The sequence below is a fragment of the Amphiprion ocellaris genome, chromosome 13 (genome assembly GCF_022539595.1).
Source record: "Amphiprion ocellaris isolate individual 3 ecotype Okinawa chromosome 13, ASM2253959v1, whole genome shotgun sequence".
NCBI classification, from domain to species: Eukaryota; Metazoa; Chordata; class Actinopteri; family Pomacentridae; genus Amphiprion; species Amphiprion ocellaris.
This window is the reverse complement of record NC_072778.1, coordinates 31,392,680-31,417,178: the sequence shown is the minus strand read 5'-3', so window position 1 is coordinate 31,417,178 and position 24,499 is coordinate 31,392,680. Positions and strand designations below refer to the sequence as shown.

Below are 24,499 nucleotides of genomic sequence, written 5' to 3'. Positions count from 1 at the left end.
ATTATCAAAAACATTTGACAGCTAATTGATAATGCATTTAATTGTTGCAGTTTTAAATTAAAACATTTCTGCTGCACAAAATGTTTAGTTTTTAAATATATTAAGATTTTTTTTCTCTTGTCAATTATTGATCATTGTTTCTTGAGGCTTTTAAAAACAGCAGAGAAGCAACCCAAATAACAAATTTCCTATACCACATGGGTGAAAATGTTCCCACTAAATAAAGCTTAAAATGAATAACTAAAAATATTGATTAAAAAAAAAACAAAAAACTGACTGAACTGCTCACCTTTGATGACGGGTTACAATTAAGCTAAAAGGGTCTTAGAGCAGTAAATGTTGGTGAAATATTTAGTTTTGCAGTCTGAAGTATTTTCTCAATTTGAAGTCAATGTTTTACAATATGTTTATACAGACACACAAAAAGAGAATGCCAAACTGAAACCAAGGTTCTATGAAATCATTGAATATAAATTAGATTAATGTGGCAAAAGTCATTATAGTAGGTTGTTAAAAACTTCCAGTCAAGGTAAAAATACTGACAGAAAACAGCACACACCGTTCTACGTGTGGTTTATTTTTTATTTTTTTGTTAAAAAAAAGTAGGTTCATAAAACTTTCCACTTTTTATATGTATTTAACAGTTTACAAAAATGGCTTTAGACATTTCTTTCAAAATATTTCTTAAACTCTGAAATAAACAAATTCACAAAAATAATCTCTATTCCCTATGAACATTAAAAAGTAGTGTACATCTGTCGTAAAAACAAGGAGAACGGAGGAGCGCTAATGTGGGTTCATGTAAAAAGCAGCAGAGGGACGCATTTACCAGCTGTTTGACTCAAACAAAAGGTGACTGACAGCTGAAGCCTGGACAGATGCAAAACTTCCTCGGAGTAAAGCTGCAATGCTGGGGATCAGTGGAGTGTTTGTGGTGCTGTGGAGGATGATTTATGTGTGAAATGTGTTACGGAGCTGGAGGAGTAAACTCTAAATGGATACCAACAGCTGCATTTACTATACCGATGTTCTGTTGCTGTATGGCAGATAAGAGGATAATGATCCCAGATCAGTAAACACCAGTCTTGGGTTGGACATTTCATGAAGGTCAGTCAGTTTCCAGTTCAAGACGCTACTGAGTCACAAAACACTGATTCATCAATATAGTGGTGTCCATAGCAATCCATTTTTTTCTTCATGCAGTTGTCGAATTTGTAATTAAATGGACCCAATTTAGGATATTTAAATGCCGTTTAATTAGCATAAGTAAAGCATGTTTGACCTTTTCGGGGCAATATGGTAATGTGTACAAGAAGATATTTGAGAATTTGCCACACCTTATACCGCAATACTGAATATGTTTAGTATTTTGCAAGAACATGATGTTGTAATTTTACACGGCAGGTACTTTAATGACTAGATTAGCCATTAGCTATTTCAAGGGGTTCTCAATTGTAGTTCCAGGAAATTGATTTTATCATAAGATATATTGCTGCAACATAAAATTATTTGTATGCTCATACACTTTGTCCTTATTGCCCATCCCTAATGCCAATGCATGTCAATACCAACCACTAAAAATAGGAACAGTTTTAGAAAACATTACCGACTTGGTCAAACATCCCACCAAAGACATCAGTGCATCTTTGTGCAGATATTCCACTAAAACCAGATTTCTCCTGCCAGCTTTAAATGTACAAGAATGCACAACATTTTCTTTACTTATAAAAATCATTTCAGTCGCACAAACACTTTTCAGACCAGCTGAAGAAAGGTCTGTTTTCAAAGAATAACAACAGCAGGATTAAGTCAGTCTGTGTCTTGGTCTCGCTCACTTAAGGATCTGCCGCCTATCTGTCTAATGGAGTGTGTGTGTCCACCCAACAATGTGCCCATACAGACAAAAGCCATATGGAAGTTTAAGGCATCTGTCAATATGAAGAGGATTATTTTTAAAGTTTACTCATCCCCAGTGGATCAGTCCTGAAGGCCCCATCCTCCAGTTAAACCTGTTACCCTCTGCCTCTAACAGGATGTAATGTAACAGCACAGGGGCAGAAGAAGCATCAGTGCATTTGTCCTTTTTCCTGTCTGGTTCCCCAAATTGTCCTTTTGAGGCTGGTCAAGAAAGTTGTCTCTTATGGTGGTGATAACCAGCGTTGAGCGAAATACACTTTAGAGGAGAGGAGCCTTATTCCTTTATCTAGCAACAAAGAAAACATGGCTTCATCACTACCTGCCGTGATCATTGGGAAGCTGTGAGGATGTTGATTGCTTCTCCTCTAACTCAGCGAGGGCAGCTTCCAGCTGCTGGATCAGTACCCGCTTCTTGAACCTGCCAGAGAAGTAAAAGGATTTAGAACAAGCAGGGAAAAAAGTGGGAACTGCAGTTCTGGTGAAAGTCTAGGTCAAGAATGCAAGCTTCCGGGATCAAGCCAAAGAAGGTTCATGAAAACGTTTTATGCATTTTAGATGTTTAGAATGTTATCCATCAAACAGCACCACCAGCGAGGGATCTGATCAGTTCTAGAAAAGATTCTGGAGCATATAAACTACACATGAAGAGCCTTCGTCAGTAACAAGAAAAACAAGGTGTCCTGCAACAGATGATTTAACCCCCACAGAACCCTGATCTACACATCATGATGTTAGTTTGGGATCCTCTGAAGACACAGGACACTGAGATGGACCGAATCCACAGAAGAACCGTGTCAAGTTCTGTGTGATGCTCACAACAACCTCCCTGAAAGTACCTTGAAAAACTGCAACAGTATCCCTGAGGGGAGTGCTGCTTTAATGGCAAAGGGTCCTCATACTGAATATCGATTTGATTTAGGTTTTTCTGCACTCAGTACCTAAAACTTTTACATAGTGCCGCAGGCAAACCTAAATTAAACGGTTGTGAAAGCAATTGCAGTGTGGCCATGTGTCATTGCTGCTGAAACTGCACTGCTTCAAGGACACACAATCTACAATCTAATGTGACTGCAGTTACACAGGTCTAATTGACACATTGCTAAACAGGCATGTTAGGGGATTATTGCAATGTTCTGCAAAGCTTAAAACACTTACGCTTAACTAAATACTGAGGAATTAGTTGCTGTTTCTTACCTGATAGCCTCCTTGATGGCAATTTGGATGAAGTATCTTTGTACATTTATTGGTCCTTTCACCTGGTGTAGTAGTCGTAATATTGCTTCATAGTCTGAGAAAAAGCACAAAGCCACAGGCAGAGATGAGAGAACTGTTCACAGGACATCTACTTCACTGGATTATAACTAAATTGAATTTAACGTGATGCAGTGCAGCGTACTCACTTCGTCCAGGTTTGCGGACCTCCTTGATGACCCGCGTCCGCAGCTCTGCTTGGCTGCCATCTAGTGGGGCGATGAATATGGTCTCAAGCACTGCAGGGTCAGCTTCGGTTCCATCCAGCTGACTCTGTGGACTCAGACGTTCACAGTTGTGTTTCTCCTCCAGCGGCTGCTCATCTAGATGATCTTCCACAAGCCGCTCCTCCATCATGCTGATGTCCTCACCCTGAACCGCTGCTCCTGTCCCGACCTTCTCCTCTAAGCTCAGTGAAGTTGGACTCCCTGCTTCAGTGTCCATCTCAGCCGGCCAGATCTCCCCCGAGTCAAGTCCAAGAACACTGTCACCATTACTCTCAGCGACCACCATGTTGCTGCCGTCCACTCCTGATGGGGAATAATGTAAAATTAATTTTCACTGCTATTCAAACTAAATTTTACCACTAAAGTATCAGAGATTGTCTGAATTCCCTTGAGCAACATCATTTAATGTTTTAGGTCCCTCTTAATCTTACCTTTCTGCTGTGGGATGGGTTTGAGGAGATTTTGTTGCCCCTGAACCCCTGCCAGACTTTTTCCCACCACCACATGGTTGGTGTTTCCCGGCGGAGTCTGCGGCCGCCGCAGCAATGGTGACATACTTCGCCTTCTCTTCAAAGTAGCACCTGAGTTGGAATCATTGGAGTTTCCTCTTTTCTTGTTTTGAGGGCCTGCAACAAACTCATCTGCCTCATCGATCATCATCCCCTATGAATAATATTCGAGGAAAAGCAGACATTACAAAACAAAAAGGACTGAATACTGAATGAACATCCATTATGACAACATTGTGAGTGGCTAAACGGTATTGATTAGTACTTTTGGGTTGATATATCTTTACCTTCTTATCCTGCTTGAAAGGATTCCCAAATGTGTGCAGCCGCTTAGGTTGATCAGGGTCAAGCTCTCTCAAAGGAGATGGCATCATTTTTAGGTACTCTTGATAGTTTCCCATCTGAGCCACTGGAATACTGTGCAGGTAGTCTAACAGAAACAAGAAATGTTATCCTTATTAGTAAAACACTGCAGTAACTACACTGGATTTCAGATCAATTAACATGAACTTTTTGGGTGATTTGGTATTTTAGGTAAGTGCCATGTTTCACATAATTTTTGATTAATAATTCACAAAAAATTAAATGTATTTGATCTGTCTGGTATAAATTATTGACAAGCTCAAATACCTTCATCTTGCCCTCGGATAAGTTTTAGTGACGTTCGCAGCAAATTGGAGCGCATTCGGGTGAGTTGATCCAGAAGGTTTCGTCTTGGGATGTCATAAGCATTCCGATAAGCTTGAGGTTTTACATCCTGGGAAAACATTTGTGCAGCCAGTCAGAGGAAACCCACCAAATACTGTATTTTCCCTCTTTTCCCTGCATGTTAGCCGCCAACAGAAAGTAAGTCAATCATTGCAAAAATGTCCTTGTCCTACATCTACCTTGTTGAGCAGGGCGATCTGGAAACCAGCAAACTCTTTGAAGTTGATGTCCACCAGGCGGAGGGGTCCCTCCCCGGTGATTCCCTGCAGCAGCTGCTTGAAGTCTCGTCGGTGGGCCAGAGACAGAGCGCTGGAGTGGTTTTTAACCTTTATGCCGGTTTCTTGAGGAGCCTTTTTCCCCACTGACACGATTAGACGATCCGACTCTATTTTTGCCTTTGTTCAACAAAAAACCCAGCATTTTACTATCTACCGGTATTCTGATGATAAAATAGAAATTGAAATGAGATTTTGGTGAAGGATATCGTTTTGAGCACAAATATATAGAAGTTTTTTTGGGTATATATTTGTCTTTTGTTACTCAGCATCTTTTAATAGAGATCACTTGAGCAAATATTCATGTCAAACATCAAGAGCAATTTGTTTTGTTTATATGTTTTTCTACCTCTACGTGTGATAGCAACAGCAATTACGATAGCGGGACTCCATAAAACCTGCCCTGACCTCATGCATCGATTGCACCAGACTCAGAGGTAAACAAACCCTGTGGGAAAAATACTGCACAGCTAGTGTATATCTGCAGTAGAGATGGCCATTTTTGTGTTGCACTCTACAGCCATAACACGCAGCAGCATGACAGATGTCCACCAAAGAGGCTTGAATTTCTTTTGAAACCAAAGGATGCCTATAATGACACTTTCCTTCAAGCACAGCTGCATTATGCTTACAGAAATGTAAGAGACAGAAACATCATTGAACACTTTTACCAAATAATAGAACACAAGAGAAGATTTAGTTCTTATAATCGAAAGCATAAGTTAGGTTTGGAGAAGTTGGAGGCTTTCATTTTTTTCATCACAGTGCCAGTGGCGATTATCTTTAAAGCATTGACATGTTTTTTCATTCCAGTCAGATTTCCCCAAATTATTCACTTGTTGGTGTCAGTGCACTTTTGTCCTGATGACACTAGGCTAGGGCTATAACTTATAGACTATCTGTCAGGCCTGCGACAAATACTATCTGGAGAGCCTGTGACATCTTTCTAAAGTTAGACTAACATGATCTAATTGATAGGCAGATCTCTTTAGCAGAGACACAACCTGCATAAACTAAACAAGGAGCAAAATCAAATGATTTATTTCATACTTTCTAAGGCTAGGAGGCTACAGATTACCCTGAAAACAAGACAAAATAATGCTATAGTATGTGGGTCTTACTGGGTCATAAAAGCAATAGAACAGGTAAAGATTAAGAAAACCGAGAAGGACAGCAGACATAACTGCAGGAGACAAATGGTTTTTGATCGAATAATCAGTTACTGTTAATAAGAAAGAAGCTCCGGTATGAATGGCAGGCTTCCTGCTATCACATGCCGTTAATTTATAACATTTATTGTATAGTGGTTCCAAATATCTGTAATTAGCCTTTCTTGAAACTCATATTAGGAATTTAGGCAGAATTGTCTTGTTGAGTTTGATTTATGGCTACATAAAAAACAAGTGATTATAATTGTTCTAATTTCATATTCAATCAATCCTTTACTGCATCAGAGTAATAAATAACTGATAAAAGTTATTGGCTTGCATCAGAATTTTAAGTAGTACCTGTCATTTGATTTGAATTGGAAATTTACCTTTACCTGGAATGTTACCTTCAAGGACACTCTGACAACTGATGATCACATTAACTGTGTACTATAGCTTGGGCTTTTTCTCTCTCACCCACTATCCCACCACAACTACTACACTTGTCACCCTGCTTGGAAATTATGTCAAGAGAATTTGTGTGCAAGCAATGTTCACCTGCTGGCTGAGCTTCTTCAGGTAGGAAATGACACTGTAACTCAGGCCGCAGTCCATGGTGTCTGCTATGAGGTTAGGTGCACCCATCATCCTCAATGCCTTTTTCAAAGGCTGTCAGAAGGCAGCAGAGGAAATTGTGGAAGTTAATTATATGGGAAAACAACATAAATCCATCTATTAAAGGCTGCACAAGTGATCCAGCATTAGTTTACCAAGAGGAAGTATGGAGGCATCGTCTTCAGGTACATCTCAAAGGCCTGTCGCCACTTGAGGTTTGGCTTTAGTTTGTGCACTTTAAATAAATCATCTGAAGGGAGAACAAAGAGTGTGTCTGACAAGATTTAGCATTCTGGATCAGTGACCAGCAGACCGCCATCACAGCAGTATACACACATCAATGTTGAGAAGGTGGTGAGTCTAACACAGGCATCAAACATGATACAGAAGAATCTTTACCAGATTGTCCCAAAATACCCCTTTGTTTATAGTTAAAGATGACTGCAGGGAAAAAAATCCTGCTGATGATGAGGTGCCCCAGAAAAGGAATGCTTTTATATTTAATATCACTCAGACCTACTGACCCAGAAGTTTTGAAGCCATTTTAAAGACAAGTTCACTGCAATATGTCTTACCGAGGAGTGGGAGAAGAACTGGATAATTGTAAGGCATGACAAACAGGTTAACACAGGTGAGAGCGGTGCTGGCTTTAAGGTAGCCGAACGGCTGTCCTAGGTCGGTTTGCTTTCCACTGCTGCTGACAAATACCTGAGGACAACAAGAAAATTATAAAGTCAAATAACATTTGTTTGTTATGCTTGAAAATTCAACTTTAGAAAACGGTTTGTAAATCTGTGCCAAATGATCAACCTTCCCTGGTGTGACCAACTATTTTACCACTGCTAAAACGTGAGAAGGTATTAGGAATTAAGCAAGCAACCTCATTATTTCAGGGTTTCTAAAAGTCCCTGAGGCAACAGCAGTGAAAGTAAAAACAAGGTAACAAAGCCTATGAGTGTGTGATTATTTACTCTACCTGCCAGCACATGTGTGGAGATTTCCTTTCCAGAATGTATTGGGTGAGCGGAGAGGGCTCCAGTTCATACTTGTCAAAGGGCAGCTTGTCAATCACCATGGGCTCACAGTCCACACACGAGAAACGAACCACGGGATGAGCAGAGCGAGGTGGCTGAGAGCAGCAGATGGAGATGATTGAGGAAACTATTAGGCATGTTTGTCAGTGGTACAAACCCATCTGATGCCCTTGCAACAGCACTGCATAACAACGCATTAAAGATTTACAGATAATCAAAATGGCAGCCAGAGTTTGCAAGGTTGAACACTTCATTATACTGACTGTAAGTCAAGGTTACTGACTGATGTTAGACAGGGAATAAGAGAACTGCCAATAAAAGACAAACAGCCAGAAAGATAAGTGAGACAAAGTAAAGGTAACAGAGTAGCAGAGATTACATCTATAAAGACACACGTGGACAAAATGAATAATAAAAGATTAACAGTTAGGGCATTCAGTCAAAGTCAAATGCATGTATTATTCCAGCATTACGAGTGGAAACCCACAGAACAACAGACTGAAGATCTGCTCAGATATTTATAAGCTTTTCTGCTCACCAGAGTTGGAGAATTCTGGTCCGGCCAGAAGGACTCTGGTATGGGCCAATGCCCAACTGGCACCCCCGTCTTTGGGTTTGGTCGCACATAGATTAGTTTGTGGCAGCTGTGCCACGGCTGTGGACTGAATGATGACACAGGACGACTTGACTCTACAGAGTTATCTGCAGAAAGGAAGAGTGTACAATGTAAACCAAATGCCAGAAAACATCAATAACCTACTGACTGACATAAACTGGATTTCTGTCATTTTGGCTTAAATTCCTATATAAAAAAAAATATTCTTTATGCAAAATCAAACTTGTAATCTCCCCTTCTACCAATAAAATGATGGGTACGTTAAATTAAACATCCTAATTAATTATACTCTACATCTGGCGACACTAGAAAACGTATTCAGTTCTCTTTTTGGTGTAAAACTGTACTGTGGAAATCCAGCATTAGAAGATTATCTTCTGCTTTCACATGTTTTACTGCCCACTGTACCTTTGTTCCAACTACTTGCATAAAACGAGAAAAATAAAAAATAAAATAAAATCTCATCCGAAATGACAATAAAGCTTCATTTGATTTGATTTGAAAATGTGACAAAATAATGTGCTCAGGATGCAATAAAATGCACCTCCTATTGTGCATAGGCCACTATGACACTGACTGAGTCCTGAGACTACTAAAACATTCTGTTATGACATGACATGAACAGGCTGGATTTTAACACACAATTATTGCTGCCTTTGGTGCATTTATTGTACAAACCCAACAAACTCACCTTCACCAACGAGAGGTGGATCTGGCCCTGTCTTCTCAAAGTTAATGACAACGCCACTTTGAACCTTTTGGACCAGAGACTCCAGACACTGATTCAACATCCTCTGTGTTCGCACACAGTATGATCGCCCTGAGCGGAAAAAGCACAATACATGGCAATCAGACATAAGAGAACGACTTACTGAGATCTATCAGAAATAAAGTACATATACAATTAATTAATCTGTGTAGATTCTTAGTCATCTAGGTCATGGTAATCCTACTTAAACATTTTACCTCTCTTTCAAGAGACTTCTTCAGTTCTTTTTGGGTCAACTACACTGAAGATGCCTCTTGAATAAGAAGTGAAATGTTTTCAAGAATCCAGAAGAGAAGTCCAGTTGCTTTGAACTAAAGCTCCTTGGACTACAATGAATGAACCAAAGTAAAACCAAACCTCCAGTGACTTCACACATCTGGGTGATGGCGGACTCATCTGTGGGGACGCTACCAAGTTGTTCATTGTCTGGTGTAGCTGCTCCTGGCAGCCTGAGAACCAACGCAAACAGACGCTGGTCCCAGCGGAAAGGCTCTTTGGTCAACTCACTGCCAGCCAAAGGTGAGTTCAGAGGCAGGTGCAACTACACAGCAAAATGAGATAAAAAGGTGGAAAACTGCCCTAGGTCATCTTTGCACACTTTAACTTACAAAGTGTAAACAGAGAAGATAATTATTATATAAAACACCCAGCGTATTGTAAAGTTGGCTTTACTACAAACAAGACACAGTAGCACTATTGCATTTGTTTGTGCTCTCACCTCATCTGGCACCCCAGAGCTGTGTGTAAGCTTGTTCCCATCAGTGATAGTGATGATCACAGATGGCTCGAGGAAGAATGGGTTGCGGCCCTGAAAGAGGAACGGTAACATTCAGCAATTAAATTCAACTTCAGGCAAACAGTAAGTCCATTTATTCTCACTAGTCTGCTTTCCTTTCTTTACATTCTAAAACACTGTTCTGGGCTCTGTGCCCGAAAAAGATTCCCATCTCCTAAAACACAAAATGTAATTGGTGCCTCACACTGTGAGTAATGGCAAAGTGCTGGTGTAACGCTTAAACAGAGATCCACCGAACCACAATAATTAGCATGGAATTACCATCACACCTCTGACAACCTTGTGATTACTAATATGAACTCTAAGCTGCAGCTGGTAGTCTTTGCTCGGTGTCAGAATGCATCTGTAAGCTGCACAGTGTCCTTGTGTTACTCATTAAGGACAGAGGCCTCTACCACAGTGCTGTGGAGGTCAGCCTTGTCTAATTCAAACACACAGAGAATGCCTAAGTAGATTTAGATGCTCCTGATGCACAGAACCTGTGTCACAGGCCGAGTGTAGTAATCCATCTCTGCCGACGAGAAGGGTTTAGAGAAAAGATGTGCACAAGGAGAAGTTGACTGCATTTCCTGACACACGGTGGAGTGGATTAAGCTAAAGTCAAATGTCAATATCCTCCTTGTTGTCTTCGGGTAAAATGCCAACTGGAATATTTGTGAATGTCACAGTCATACCAAAAACTTTTAAATCTTTGGTTATCCACAGAAAATCTATTCAGTCACATTCAGCTTGTAACGTATAGGAAGTTCATCTGTAGTTGTTTATTGTGGATTTAGCTGTAAAGTGCCTCGGTTGTAGGTGCTTACCAATCTTAACTTGTATTATCCTTAACTTTTTGTGGATTAAAAAGAGTAACTTTTAGTTTCTTTGCCCTCCTCTGTGACCTCTAGGTCTAATGTTGCTTTATTCTGATTACTTTAAGTGTTAGACCTGGCCTCAGTCACCTTTGTCTTGAGAACAGTGGATCTGCAGTTCAGTTTAAAAAAAATCTCTCTCCAACAGTGCCCTCCATCTAAAAATCACATACTTATAGGGTAAAATATATGTTACTCCAAGCACCAGACTGCTCAAATTAAAATGTATGTGGTGTTATGTTCACATCCACAACCAATAATGAAATCACTGCATGTAACAAAATAAATAGGCCAATAATTACAGTAAATTATCATTCAGATAACTCTAAAATTCTGCTTTTCTCCTGGCAATGAAATGCACAAATAGTATGTAGATGCCTAATACCTGTCCATAGTTGTCGATTCCCGAGACGAGGCGGTTGAGGTTAAGCAAGTCAAAGGCTGTGCGAAGAGCGTGACCTAATGTTGTCAGCCCCGACGCCTGCAGGTTCTTGAGCTCGCACATGAAGGTGGCATGGTTCTCCTTCCAGCCTGCCTGAAATACATGCAGTAGATGGACACCGTGTGATGAACACTCTGCACAGCAAACAGCCGTACAACATGCAGCAGAGGAGGCTTGAAGTCGCAGATCAGGGTGAACAGCCACAAACCAAAATAGATACACACCCACAGATACCCATGGTATGTAATTACAAAGAAAAACAGAGCAAGATTTGTTCAAGCACAAACTCATCAATTCAAGCATATGGCTGTCACCTTTGGTAAGAGGAGTCTCAGCAATCTATTGTTTCTGTGCAACATGACATAGTAGGAACCATAAAATTCAATCAGGGTAGTGTGAAGCTCTGGGAAAGGAAGATAATATTGTTGAAATTCAGGCCCACATCTGAGCTGGATGTTGCTGTTTAAGAAAGAGCCTAATTTCATACATGACAAGCATCCAAAAATACACTTCCCACTGCTGCCTGTCCTCTGTGACAGAGATATACTCCCACAGGAGAGGATGTGAGTGTGTAGCTGCTCTTGGACTTTTCTCTGGCTAGGTCAAGTACTTTACTGCTGCAGCTTCATGCTTAATCTAAGGATGACCTGCAAGCTTACTACTTCCTTTGTTGGGAGAGGGAGGAGAAGAGGCTAAAGGCACAGAGAAATGGAGAGTAACAGGAGGGGGGAGCTGGAGTTGCCAGTATCAACATGTATGCTCCAAATCAGGCCAGTGGGTAGATTTTTGGATTATCATTGCATATAATTCCAAAAGTCGTGATTTGGGTGGAATTTCTAGGAAACGCAGTATTACATGAATGACGTTAGATAAATATTAGACAATCATTCCAGAAATCTCACTGAACCGCTGAAGCAAAACTGAAGGTGGAAACATTCACAGCAAAGTAAACCCAGACACAGATCTTTGTGTAGACCAGCAGAAATGTAAGGCTCAACTTGTTCTCAATAATTCAGACTACAGAATATTTCTATTTTCTTCCCACCCAACCTACTCTCTCTCTCTCCCACTTTATCAACAATTTATTGCTTCTGTAACTGTGCAATCAGAGTAGCCTCATTCGGTACAACCTTGTCCTTTCATCATAATCCTCAGTGCACAAAGCAGGCAGAAACAACAAAAGGGGGACGGCAACAAAGACAAAGAAAGGAAGAGCATGAGCGTGAGGAGTTGAGGACAGACTTTACAATGAGGGAAAAAGCACTTCAGACGAGCAGCACCTGGATGACTTTATGTGAGGGAGGAGAATCACATCTTGGACTATTTGGCTGAGAAGTTGACACACGATTGTCTAAGTGAGTCACATGTAGACTTGTGGTGAATATGAAATGAAGTAGGGGTTATAGCTTCCATTCATGACATTTTGTAATGAACCCAGTTCTACAATAACACAGTGACAATTGCGCAAAAATATTTGGGCTGTGAGCTGAAAATGGTGCTTGTGCTGTGTATTAAATTAAGGTCAATAAAGACAAAAATCTAGACTGTGGTATTTTGTTTCTTGCGCAGCACTAATTGTACATTTGCTAACTGATAACAGTATCTAGAACAAACTGTGAAAAGTACAATAAATGTACTGAAATAAAAATATGACAAATGCAGCTTGTTAAGGAAAAGGAGGCTGTCAATCTCAAGTTCTTCTGATCTATCAAATGTCAGGGTTATATTAGTACAATAAATGCAAAAGCTTTTCATATTAGATTAATTTACTAAATATAGGTCAAGTAAAATCTAATTAAAGTAAAAGTGTAAGAAGCATGAACAGATTAGTCAAAGTATAACTGAACAGATACATCATAGTGTGCTGCTTATTTTCACAGATTAAATAGAATGGCAAAGCAGTTTTGTAAACCTGTAATTAGCTGAAAATAAAAAATAATTGTTTTATTCAGGTTTTGGCAGATCATTTGTTTATTATACATACCCCCAGCATGCACTTAATAATTTAGACATCTCCTATTTTCTTTGTTGGTTGTGTGATGAGAAGTGTGTCCCATTTGCTGGGGTATATAAATGAAGAGTGCAAAATATTATAATTTCTAGTTTTCCTGTAAATTAGAATGAAATTGAAGGTAGTATTACAATGTCTGGTCTTTTGCTGTTTAAAAGCTGGCAGCTGTGTAAACTGTTCAGCACAATACACTGATATTTTAGTTCAAGAGTATCATAAAACACAAAAAATATGGAATTAATTACTCCTTACAAGTACATTTTGGCATGCATTGTACTTTGTAACATCTGCATCTCTCTCCAGCGTCAGCGTGTTGGTAATTACTCATGAGGCAAGCAAATTAAAAATAAAGGCTGAACAAGGAAAGCAAACTGTTCCATGTGTCTTTAGGCAGTGTTGACATGGGATGTAGTAAGCACTCAGCACACTATGTTGAGCAGTAGTGTTGTTTGTAGACAGAGTTGGGCAAGCCTGGAGACACTTCTAAGACAGAGCAGCCACTGTAGCAGATCGGGGCTTTAAGAGGTTCATGTAGATACTTAGGACTGTATTTTATTGGGTATGAAAAGAAAGAGACATGTGCCAGGCCATAAAACAACTCAACAGATTGGTGGAGAGGATAGCTTTGCTGACATGAAATCCCATGAAATTATTGCAGTGATTCACAGGTTGCATGTTTGCTTTTTCCTGTGTGTGCTTGCGTGGATGAAGCCTGGAGTGTTTTCAAGCTTACGATTTCAGCATGACAAATTATTATCATATGAATAATGATCATTCTCTTCTAGCGAACTCGCATAAATATAAAAAAAATCTAATGATGAAGAGGGCTTATCAACTTTCAGCCCGGATTGGCCAATGGCGATGCGTGGCTGATAGAAGGGGTAGGGCACAGAGTGATTGGCGGGCTCGCTGACCAATCATGACATCGCTCTGTTATAAAAACGCGAGACGTCATAGCTGATAATAAATCTCTCCGCCTCCATCTCAACGCCCGAGACTTTTCTCAACACAAAAGCAAAATGTCCGCTGGATGTTCGGAGGCAGTGCAGCTCCGGGTCTCCGATTATTTGGAGCAATAATTTGCCGTTTTCGCCACCGGGAAGCCGCCCAACACTGACTACAAACCAGAAGGACAATAAAGTCTCACTGACAGAAAAATACGTCCGACTTGTCAAATGTAAAAATTGTATCAGTTGCTAATTACCTTCACTCCGTATGGTGGATCATCGAATGTAACTAGCATGTACCTGTCGCCTCTACTAGCCGGGTCTCGGGCACGCAGCTGTCAAAAAAGAAAACCAAAACAACATATATTAATTTCGACCTATCTTGCCCAAGGAGCCCTAAGCTCACCAAAAGGTGCATTCTTGCTGGAAAAAAATCGGGGTAAAATCGTTCTTTACCTTCATAAAGACCTCAACCGCGCCTTTAGCAACGTCCAGATACGTCGTACCCAAATAAGTGCGCTGATTCATAGAGGCGGACGTGTCTAACAGGAAAAGTAAAATAGGCATTTTAAATGTAAAGCCGCGCTTGTATGCTTTTCTAAAATAACAGTAACCCACATATGACCTATCGTGCGGCCAAACAGTTCACACATGTGTATATATATTTGTTATAATAAGCCCCCCCTCCAGAAGAGGGCCGCTGCCTCTGCCCTCTCTCTATCTGCCTTTCTAGAGCTCTGTCTCGGCTCGCGCTGTTCAACTTCTGCTCCTAACGGAATGGAACGCCCCGCTCCGTCCGCTGCCACGCCATTGGCTGAGCTCCATTCCGCTGACCACGCCCCCTCACTATATAAATATATATATAACGAGGTCGCAATGGCTCGTGTGAACAGTCCGTCCACCTACTCGCTGTGGCTGTGCGTATGCAAGCATATCCAAAAGCAGGGTTTATGGCGCTTGCAGCCTCGTTTGTTGCAATCAAACGAGGCTGCAAGCCTTTGGAGCTTTGTTAGGATTCCTTCCATATGTTTCTGGCCATCACCCTCCTCGTATTCCACCCTCCTTGCACACACACACACACACACACACATGCACACTCAAAAACACACACACACACACACACACACACACACTGCCTCTCCTCTCCCTCCTGCCATTCTTGTGCTGCGTTCAAGGCACCTCAAAAGCTCCGTCCTTCCCCCACTGAACATCAACATAAGAGCACGTGCAGTTACATACATACAAGCATTCACATAAATACTCCTAACAATCCTGACCCTACAGGACCCAAGCACCCCTGCTATATGCTTATTATTAGTTCTATTTTTGCACTGTACTTGGACTTTATAATGTTCTTTTTATTGTAAATACCAGCAATTTTAATAAATTAATAAATTTTATTTATAAAGCACTTTTCCAAAAACTCAAAGACGCTGTACATAAAATACAATAAGATAAAACAAAACAGTTAATTAAAATCAGTAGATAGTAAAACAAGTTCAAGATAAAATACAGAATCACTTAAAGAAAGCAGATCTAAAAAGGTGAGTCTTTAAAAGGGATTTAAATGTGGTGAGGTTGGTGCAGTCACGGAGGGCATGGGGGAGTGAGTTCCAGAGTGTGGGGGCGGCAATGGCGAAGGCTCTGTCCCCCCAATGTCGCCATTTTTGCACCATTACTGTAAATAGCCAGAGGCCTCTTATTTCTTTGACCGGTATGATTTCCACAATAGTTGCCCATTCTTTAGTACAATGGTTCCTTTATCTTTCTTGAATGTAACGCGTGAGCTACTGGATACCTTAGGGTTCCCTAAGGGGGTGAATAACTATCCACATATTTTTCTCTATTCAATGTCCTATGTATTGTTTGTCACTTGTCCATCTGCTATCCTGCTATCCCCACTCCAACCACTCCCCCACCCTCACCCCAACCGGTCGAGGCAGATAGCCTTTTGCTTTGTTTCTTTTTTTTTTAGTTTTTTATCTTTCCTGGTAAAGGGGAGTTTTTTTCTTCCTTCCCACTGTCATCAAGTGCTTGCTCAAAGGGGATCCAAAGACACTTTGGATTTCTTGGGTTTCTCTGTTTAAAATTTGTAAGATTTTCACCTTACTAGTTCACTTTCACTTCAGTTTAATTTACTGTTGTCCGATATCTTTATTTATTGTATTGCTTCTTCCATGCCTCAGTTGCATCTAGCTGCTATAACGTGTACATTTCCCCAGTGAGGGATAAATAAAGTTTGTGTTATCTTATTTTTTTCTTGTTTGTATTTCATTTATTGATATTAAATTTAATTTTTTCATCACAGCACATGGATTTCTTGCTGCAATGATAGACTCAAGAGAAAATGCACATTTATATTAGAAGAAAAAGCTGAAGTATAAATAATACAGTGGGAAACACTCATCTCAAGCAATAAAATCGTAAAAAGCAATACCTTTTCTTTTTAGTTTGGCCATAATTTTAATAAACCTGGCAGTTTATCATGTTACAAAAAAGGGTATGCTGGATGTGTCCTTTCAACACTGACGACGAGGTCACATATTAAACTGCAAACATAAAATTTATAATAAGGTCACACTTTCTATCAGGAGATTAGAAAAAATGCCTCATAGATTTAAAGGTCAGTGGAAAGTCATAGCAGCTAAGTCTAGACACATTACCCGGAGCAAGTTTAAAACAGGTTCTTCATTGGACAGATTTGTCTGCTGCTGTAGTGTGTAGGCCTCTAAAGAAGCCCGTTGTGATTATCTATCAAATCACAAACAAACAGACTCAAAAACAGCTTCTACACCAGACATCTAAACTCTATCTGGACCCGAGTGTCTATCAGCAAATTGCTCACTGTTAGATTTGCAAAATCCGGAAATATCTGCATTCTTCTTCCACATGCACTTTTGTCTTATATATTGCACCTCTATTTATATACTGAAGATGTACATATGTTTACTTGCAGTTTCAGCTTCTTCTCTTTTTTTTGCTTTTTGCAGTACTTACATCATTACATTTTTATATAAAAATGGACAATGTGCAATATCCAGTAGTGCAACATTAGATACATTTTTTATATTTTTCATTCACCACGTACAGTATCCTTACAATGGAATAACAGTGTTTTCATTTTTTATACTTTTCTATTTTTTCACTATATTTCATATTTGCATGTTTCTTAGTGTACTTTATTTTAAAAACTGTCTGTGTGAATGCATTTGACAGGTTTTCTACTTCATTTTGTCGCCTATGGCAAAGTGACAATAAAGGGATTCTGTTATTTTTAAGACTTTAAATGTTAAGGTTTTTAGCTTTTCTTTATGCAAATGGTTAAATATTCCTGTAAACGATGCATGCAGAATAGTATTAAATATATATTTGAACGTACACATTTCACCTATTTAATACAGTTCATGTGTCAGTGTGAGTTGACTGCAGTTAACCCTTTAACATTCTGCTCAACCATTTGGTAGAGCACATTTTGACTCACTATATCTTATTAAAAAATATGTTTTCTTAATTCCACCTGTTTCAGCCATCTCTACCACTCAGTTGAGGCACATTATACTAAAAAAAAGTTCAGTAGATGTCACTGTGTTTTGAAATAGCTTGCAGAGCAAGTTAGTCTGCTCACAGGAAGTTAGCAGGAGCAAAATCACTCCTTACACAAAGCCTCTGTTTGCTGTGATTTTCAAAGGTAAAGTAATACTTTTGACATATTATTGTGGCTAAGGAGTTGCTGAACACAACTGTGTCATCTGAAATGTAAAAAAAAAAAAAAAATTTAAAAGGGTCAAATAATTTTTCTCAACCGTTTGGTAGAGGTCAATATTTTAAAAACCGCTGGATCTCTTCATAAAAAAACATTGTTGTTTGTAGTGCCCCAAAGAGATAAGAAATATAAATAAATATTTTTTTCATTTTCATTGCCTTTTTATTGGTGAGGATGTTAAAGGGTTAAGAAGTCAAAGTTTTCGGTTGATAGGACAGATTCTGAGTTGCTTAAACTAACTTTTAAACGTCCCGTTTATTCCAAACTGCGTTATGGAGTCATTACAAACATGTCTATGGTTACTCCGCATGCTTGTGGAACATCTTACGTCCGCACGTACGTCGTCTCTCGCCCTCCGCCGTCCCGGCATGCACCGCGAGGTCTGCAGTGTAATTATTCACAAAGAAAAAAAGGCAGAGAGAGGAGCAACAACAACAGGGTGGGAAGCAGCAGCACTGACCCCCGTTACAGCTCTAACGTTTCACCCGCCCGTATGCTGACAACAAGGTAAAGTCTCGCCCTCACTTCTCTCCTGAAACAACAACAAACGGGTCCAGTATTTTCTGTAATGACACCGCGTTTAGACAACGTTAAGTGGCTCTTAGCTAACCAGCTAACGCTAGCCAGCTGTATTGTACGGCGTTAGCACTACACTGTAAAGAGGTGTTATTATAGCGGTGGAACAAGCAAACATAACACAACTGTATGAATTATTTAATAGTTGTTACGATAAAAGTTGTTTAAATTACCGTGTTATTGTGTTTATGACAAACACTTAAATAAAAATCTAATTTTCTTGTGTCTTGTTTACCATACAGTAGTCTATGTTTGTTGGCCACGATTGCTGTGCAGTTTAAAGGCAGTTTACAGTCTAGTTACACTCTCTGGAATCAAATACAAAGTCAGCTGGACAACTTAACCACGACATTGTTAATAAACGTCCCAAATACTAAAAAGCTACTTCACTTAAACGTTGTTGCTTAAGCAGTACATTTAATGTCGGAGAACAATAAGTGTTGCGACACCGACGAGTCTCGCTCCTCGAGCTCAACGTAACCATGTAAACACACGGAGACACGTGACCAGCCACATGGACTTTCTGTTTGTCGAGTAAAACTGCTTTAAACTTCTGCAAGCTTCATAAGCTAAATTGTTTTGGATGTCTCTACAGTTGTTGTTTTTTCACGTTTGGATGAAAAGACGTCAACAAATACTTACTTTTCAAAGTTTCCCCCCACTAAAATCCTGCATTTATATAAAACTGAATGCACATGTTCGAGTATGACTATATAAAATAGTAAGGAACTGTAGTGTCGAAATGCCAAAAATGCGTTTGACGTGCTGTAAAAATGGTCTCCACATCACATAGTTTTTAACTGCAACACCCAACTGATTAGTTAGTTAGTTGTCAACCGGTAAATTATACTATTTTGACATCAGTTTGAAGTAGAGATCAACTGATCTGGTTCTACTAATTATCAATAATCAAGGTGACAAATAAGACATATTTAAATCTTATATAATTTGCAGGAAAAATCTTGATATCAAAATGATCACAAACTGCAACAGAAAATCCAACGGAAATGCCTGTGTAAATTTACGTTTTGCATATGTTTAATCAAAAGGGAAGTGTTCAACATTTATCTTTCAGTGTTATTAGGGAATTACTCTTGATATGTAGCAAGTCAGTGGTGTTTAACTAATTAATTAGTTAGATTAGAAATCAGTTTTGAAAAATAGCAATAGTCATTTAAAAAATTCTTAGTATTGGATTTAATAATCATTCAGGTTGATAAGCAGTCGATCCCTAGTTTCAATATTTTTTGGGCGGGGGGGATGTCCAAATTTGTTGATTCCAGCTTGTTAAATTTGAATATTTCCTCCCTTGTTTACTCTTCTGTAACAGTAAACAAAATGTGTTTTGGTTGTGGACAAAACAAGACATTTGAGGATGTCATCATTTCATTTTACTAGTTACTAGCATTTTGTAGATTAAACAACTAATGGATTAATCAAGAAACTAGTCAACAGATGAATTAATGATGAAAATAATTGCTAGTGGATGCCCTGATAAAAATATTGGTATTGTCCTAAAAAATCCCATCCAAATATCAGTCTGGATGATCATTATATCCAGCATTTTTCTGACAATCAGTATCTCTTTCTATTTTCTAACAGATTTCTGATAAAGTTAATTGATACCAAAAAGTTATTATTCAAAGTCACCACTCTGTGATCTCAAGCAAATTTCCCACCCACACTACTATCTGATTATTTATGGATCTTGTCATGAGTAATCCTAAAGGATAAATGTTTTCATAAAGCATAAATAAACAGAGGCCTTTCAACAAAGCTTTATGTTGGAGTTCGTTTTTTTTTTTTTTTTAATTTTGCCACCAAGATTTAAATTATATTTTGACTTCAAGTATCACATATCAGTCTCCCTGATTTAAAAAATCAGTTCAGCTTTAGAGTAAACCCTTCAAGTATATCTAGAAGCTTTTTTAGCAATTTGAAACAACAGCTGATGCATAAATAAAGGGCAGAACAAATGCAGTGTGTCCTCATAAAATGTTTCCTGCAATGTAAGTAGGTTGTAAGCTAGGGCCTTTTGTGTAAATGTTTTTGGTTTTTCCTTACAGTATCACATCATGGCCCTAAGGAGCTGAGAGCGGGAAGTGCCATTTCCACCTGAAGGGAGTTTACACAGCTTGATAGTTGCTAGAGAAGAGTGGGGGGCCGAGGCAGACCGTGGACGGGGAAGGGGCTGAGCTCAGCTGGAGCCAATGCAGCAGCAGCATCGACAGCCTGAGCTGGTGGAAGGAAGCCTTCCCGTGTTTGTGTTCCCCACTGAGCTCGTCTTCTATGCTGATGAGCAGTCATCTCACAAGCAGGTGCTCACCCTCTACAATCCCTATGAGTTCGCCCTCAAGTTTAAAGGTCAGTGAGCAGGAGGAAATCTATCGATCCATATAAACTTAATGACTGCATTCCAGATCATCGAGATAATCTGTTGTTTTGTGTTTTTTTTCTCTGTCAGTGCTGTGCACGGCGCCAAACAAATACACTGTGGTGGATGCCACCGGAGCTGTCAAGCCACAGTGTTGTGTTGACATGTGAGTTTATTTTGTGTGTAAGACTGTTGGTTTTGGTCAGATCCTGCCTGTGTAATCACTGTTTATTGCCTACCTTTATAAATCTTAACTTGTGGGTTTGTTAGGCAGTTTTGGTTATATGTTTTCTGTGAGATGATTGTTTATGCAGCTAACTCTCCCATATGGTTAAACACAGAGTCTGTCTAACTTTTGTCTCCACACAGAGTAATCCGACACAGAGATGTACGGGCATGCCATTATGGGGTGTACGACAAGTTCCGACTGCAGGTGTCAGAACAGAGTCAGCGGAAAGCTCTGGGTCGCAAAGAGGTGACGGCGACGCTCCGTCCCTCGGCCTCACAGGAGCCGCCAAGCCCCCGGACCCAAGATGAGGAACGCAGAATCAAAGAGCAGTTTGCAGACAGCGAGTTTTTTGAACAGACTGCATTTCAAACAGGTATGACAAAATGCTGTTGTGTGATTTTACCACTAGATGGAGCCAAATGATCATAAAGTTCAAAACTCAGCCTGTTATCATTTAGAGGGACATGGTCAATTAGATTATTCAATGTTAGCTGTCCACATACAGGTCTCATTTGGTACACAAAAAATCCTTCGCTCACAGTGAAATAATATAGTAAAATGGAGCTTATATCTACGTTCTGATGATTCAGTAGCCTGATTCATTTGCAGTTGGAATGAAAGTGTTTTTTGGCATGTGCTCTGGTCTAATAGGTTAAAGCTGTGGAATTACAACTGTGTTTGAATGTAGGGAGACATGATACATTTGAATGAAGTGCATTATAGTTTTAGTCTTTTACTCCTGAGAAGTTTATTACAGTTAAACCTCAACATAATGAAAATAAGGTGAAATAGGCGAAAGATTGACACGGCCTTGTATTTGCATTGTTATGCAGAGTAAATGCATGATGTATAAGATTTGCTGCGCTGGCTGCATTTTTATTTTTCATTTAAAGTATAAGCCAAAGTCACTGTACACAAGTTGCAGATATCTATAATTCAAGTGTCTACTCTTGCTGCAGCTACTAATACATCATACATATTTTTATTCCTAAATATGGCCAACCTAATTCACTGCTGGTTAAAATAATTCAAATATCATTTAAAGAGCCCATATTATGCACATTCCCAGGTTTAGAGATGCATCTTTGGGGATTGCTAGACTATGTTTACATGCTCTCATGTTCAAAGAAACACATTATTTTTTGCTGCTGTACGTTGCTGCAGCACCTCTTCTTACACTCTGTCTGAAATGCTCCATTTTAGCTCCTGTCTCTTTAAGGCACCCCTCCAGAAAAACTCAATCCGTTCTGATTGGTCGACTGACCCGACGGAAGCAAGGTAACAATAGTTACATGCTGTAATCTCAAATCTACGAGTAGCAGCAGAGAGATTTAGCTCTAGCAACGCGTGAAGAACAGCGAGGAAGTAGCTCATTCTTTGTTAGAGGGCGTGCCACTATAGCAGCTACACAGGCTTTATGTAAATGTGTTACATGGTGATGTAAATAAGCAACAGAAGAAAAGCCTGGACTTTAAACGAGGCTATTCAGGCAGGTAAGCAGCAGAGAGAATGCCTTTTACATGCATAGAATGGCAGCAGTGAAACCCAATCAGCATATTATGGGCTCTTTAAATTATGCTCCCTCTGGTTTAACTGCAGGCAAATGAAGAAGTCAGACTTTTGAGTTAGTTAAATCCCTAGTTTACACTCGGAGTCACACATCTGATGGCAGTGTTTGCATGTGTGTTTGTGATTAGCAGAGAGCCGTCCCGTCGCTGGAGGACCCAGTCTGCTGACAGTGCTGCTTGGGCTGGTGTGTATGGCCGTCCTGATGCTCCCGACGCTGGGGGAGCAAGAATCTACTGTGCCTGTCTACCTCCACTTAAGTGTTAACAAGAAACTTGTAGCTGCTTATGTTCTTGGTAAGAAAAAGTTCATTAAAACCACACAGTCAGCTAGCCTAGAATAAGGCTGCACATTGCCACTTGCTTTGAAAGAGTTGAAGTTCATATCCAGCGGCTTTGTGTTGTTTCTTGCTATGCTTTAGGTCTTCTGACAATGGTCATCCTACGCACATGAAGCGCTGTGAGCTACGAGGAGGAAGAGGAGGAAGAGTCTTCTTAAAGACAAAGAGAACATTCTCACATCAGAGGCAGTACTACGCTTCAAGAGTAGAGCTGACAACAGGGGCTCGGGGTACTTATTAGATTACCTCAGCCTCTGAAAAAAACACATTTTAGCATTCTTGTTTTTCAAATCCCCACCTTAGTGTTAATACATACACAATACTGAACTGATGCAAACATGGAGGAGACCTACAGAGTTTGAGTGGAGCAGTCTGTGAAAAAAAAACAACGCACGAGGCCGCTCAGTGTTGTTTGGCCTCTGTCTGTATTTCTATTGCCATTATGTGACAGAATTATGGTTAACTTGAGTGTGAAGGAATCTACATGCAAACCTGATACATGTATATAAAGCCATTAAAATTTTGTTATGGTATTCACCTGTAACCGTCATTATATTGATGTTTTTTGAAACATTTTTAGTGTAGACTGAGGACTAAATGCAGTTATTTGCATGTTTTTTTCGCCGATACTTCTATCTGAATGGGCTTTTATTTTTTTTTGGCAGCAAAATATTTCTACATGTCACCAAAGGAAAGATCTTCTTTTGAAGAGAGTGGTTCACTTGCCGTACTATATCAATGCTCCATCAAATGTTTAATAAAGTCTCAGTACAGCAGTATTGTATAATGTTTGTAGATAGATTTTTTCACTTTACAAGTTCAGTCAGGAGGGTTTAGAGCACAGACCACAACAACAAGGCCTCTGCTAAAATAATTTCTCCCTCAGGGGTCTTAATCTTATCAGATCTGACGATGAAACACAACATGATTTGTAACTGGTTGTGTAGCAGTTCCAGAGTTGTAAATAAGTTTTGGGAATGAGTCTATTCTGCTGTGGGCCTCAGTGCAGTTAACATTTTAAATGAGTAGGGATGTCCGATATTGGCTTTTTTCCCCAATACCTGATATGCTGATATTGTCCAACTCCCAATATCAACTGATACCGATATATGTGGGCTATTTAACTAATTTTAGGCAACATCACATATCTCCTGTCGAGGAATAAACACATCATGCCTAATTTTATTGAGATGCCCCATCGGATGCATTCTCAAATGCAACAAGGATTTCCAAATGTAAACATTGTCTGCAAAATAAGAAAACTACATCAACTTAAGTTATGGGAAAAAAATGCCATATTTATGCTTTTTTTTTTGTAATTGTCCCAAACAACAGTTCATACTCTCCCTCCGAGTCCAGTCAATGCCAGCGAATTTTACAGTTTTTATGATAAGCAAAAAAAAACCCAATATTGACTGATATTACATTTTTATGCTAAAATCAGGCTGATAACATCTGAGGGCTGGTATTATTGGACATTCCTATAAATGAGTTTTGGTGCTCTTAAGAAAGAAAAACAAAATGTACAGTTA

At 39.5% G+C, this 24,499-nt stretch overlaps 2 protein-coding genes across 5 annotated transcripts; one reads left to right on the top strand and one right to left on the bottom strand.

Moving 5' to 3' along the window:
- Positions 1–556: 556 nt before the first annotated feature.
- ints6l (integrator complex subunit 6 like) lies at positions 557–14,852 on the bottom strand. The gene is made up of 18 exons (XM_023283390.3): positions 14,576–14,852; positions 14,377–14,454; positions 11,105–11,254; positions 9,788–9,877; positions 9,427–9,610; positions 8,992–9,120; positions 8,223–8,386; positions 7,627–7,779; positions 7,226–7,358; positions 6,806–6,900; positions 6,594–6,704; positions 4,792–5,007; positions 4,535–4,661; positions 4,192–4,334; positions 3,827–4,058; positions 3,318–3,698; positions 3,112–3,205; positions 557–2,335 (listed from the first exon to the last, which is right to left on the bottom strand). Exons 1-18 carry the CDS (start codon positions 14,684–14,686, stop codon positions 2,233–2,235), a joined length of 2,694 nt encoding a protein of 897 aa, XP_023139158.1. The 5' UTR covers positions 14,687–14,852; the 3' UTR covers positions 557–2,232.
- A 3,400-nt stretch (positions 14,853–18,252) lies between these two features.
- On the top strand, positions 18,253–23,746 carry mospd1 (motile sperm domain containing 1). 4 transcript variants are annotated; one of them, XM_023283399.3, is made up of 7 exons: positions 18,253–18,389; positions 20,525–20,822; positions 20,923–20,998; positions 21,202–21,434; positions 22,265–22,339; positions 22,762–22,923; positions 23,049–23,746. In XM_023283399.3, the coding sequence occupies exons 2-7, from the start codon at positions 20,669–20,671 to the stop codon at positions 23,078–23,080; spliced, it is 732 nt and encodes a 243-aa protein (XP_023139167.2). In that variant the 5' UTR covers positions 18,253–18,389; positions 20,525–20,668; the 3' UTR covers positions 23,081–23,746. The 4 variants fall into 4 exon arrangements, with proteins under 4 accessions (XP_023139167.2, XP_023139166.2, XP_023139169.2 ...); XM_023283398.3 differs by having other exon boundaries at positions 22,759–22,923; XM_023283401.3 differs by lacking the exon at positions 22,265–22,339.
- The last annotated feature ends 753 nt before the right edge of the window (positions 23,747–24,499 follow it).